General features: G+C 55.4%; 1 protein-coding gene across 1 annotated transcript; it reads right to left on the reverse strand.

Moving 5' to 3' along the window:
- Window positions 1-633: 633 nt before the first annotated feature.
- GUITHDRAFT_113455 (hypothetical protein) lies at window positions 634-1,120 on the reverse strand (the record flags this gene model as incomplete). The annotated part of the gene is made up of 5 exons (XM_005827349.1): window positions 634-721; window positions 766-832; window positions 884-945; window positions 996-1,071; window positions 1,117-1,120. The coding sequence occupies 5 exons, from the start codon at window positions 1,118-1,120 to the stop codon at window positions 634-636; spliced, it is 297 nt and encodes a 98-aa protein (XP_005827406.1).
- Between the last annotated feature and the right edge of the window lie 419 nt (window positions 1,121-1,539).

Genomic DNA, 1,539 nt, shown 5'->3' on the forward strand with positions numbered 1-1,539 from the left:
TTCCTCACCTTGGTCCCAGAGGAGGAGGCGATGCGAGCAGCCAACTTGAGCGGCCCCGTGATGAAGGCATGTTCCATCCCACTGGTTTCTCCTCTCACAGACCCTTCAGGGATCTGGAGCCTCAGCTAGACAAGATCAAAGTCGCCTCCTGCCCTCCCACTCTCTCTCACTCTCTGATGTTCTGCTCATCAGGCTGCTTCTAAGAAGTCGGCACAAGCTCTCCTGCAGCATGTCTTCAAGTATCATCCCCCACGGAACAATCCCAACGAGGTGAGGACCAACAAGCCGTTGCCTGCCACAACTCATCCCTTGCTGCTCCAGATCCCGAGTGACTTCTCGGACGCCATGATGAGGAAGACTCTACTCAAGACCATCAGGATTTACCACCAAGACAAAAACTCCATCGGCAAGTCGCTGCCATGTGCTGCCCATCATCGACTTACTCTCAGAGGGGATAGTTGGATGGATGGAGCTATCACCTGTTCTCCCTCATCGATGCTGCACCTTGAGCTGCAGCGGCTTCCTGACTGGCTCGATCTTGCAACAAGTTCACTACAAGCAGGGAGAACCTGCGCGCACTCACCCGGCGTCCTCCTCCTCGATGCTGCTGGCCCCATCGCATCTGAACGAGTGTCAGTAGGATACGAACGCCATCATGGCGGCGTCTTTCATGGAGTTTATCTGGGCAGGAAGGTCGTCCCAGGAGACACTCCTGTTCTTGCTGGAGAGGAGAGTCAAGGCAAGGAGCCGCGGCTGGAGCAGAACCGGTTCTTCCAGACGCTGGGAGGTTTAGCAGGAGGAGGATGATCCAAGTGAACCCTCGACGTTTCCTCTGCATTGTCATCGTCACAGCCCGCACAGCAGCTCCCAGCTCCTTGTCTACCCGGTGCACCGTTATGCGAGCCCTCGCCAGCTTGCGCATGCGCGTGAGGGATCTCTTTGCCCCTGCGATCCAAGACAGACGTCATGGACGTCTGAGAGCAGTTCCACATCACGTCTTCTGCTGACTCTCAGCATCCCGCGCTTGCTGTGCGATGTTGTCACACGACAAGGAGCGGTTCGAGGAGGGGACTGCGACCATTCAGAAGCACATCGCCTCTCTGTACATACACTTACACATCGATGGCCGTCAAGGACTCCAAGGGAAAATGCAGGAATGACGAGAGGAGGGAGGTGGAAACGCAAGAGGGAGGTGGAAGCGCAGGTCAGATCGAGCAGAGTGGGATGGATTGGGATGAGCAGAGTGAAGCGGGTGGGAGGTGCGAGAGAAGAGGTTGGGAGAGAATAGGGTGGGAGAGGAGAGGAGAGGAGAGGAGAGGAGAGGAGAGGAGAGGAGAGCTCCTGCGAAGATTTCTCTGTCTCGGATGTTGGCCCTCCAACATTCCGTTCTCCTCAAGCATAAATTCAGGGATCTCACAGTACCTGCGGGATGGAGCAGACTGGATATGGACAAGTACTTGTCCCCTGGAGAAGCTTTGTATTATGTGTTGACCAAAACAGAGGGAGAGTTTTCATTCATTATCTTGACATCCTCGACGG

The sequence above is a fragment of the Guillardia theta genome, assembly GCF_000315625.1.
Source record: "Guillardia theta CCMP2712 unplaced genomic scaffold GUITHscaffold_67, whole genome shotgun sequence".
Lineage (NCBI taxonomy): Eukaryota > Cryptophyceae > Pyrenomonadales > Geminigeraceae > Guillardia > Guillardia theta.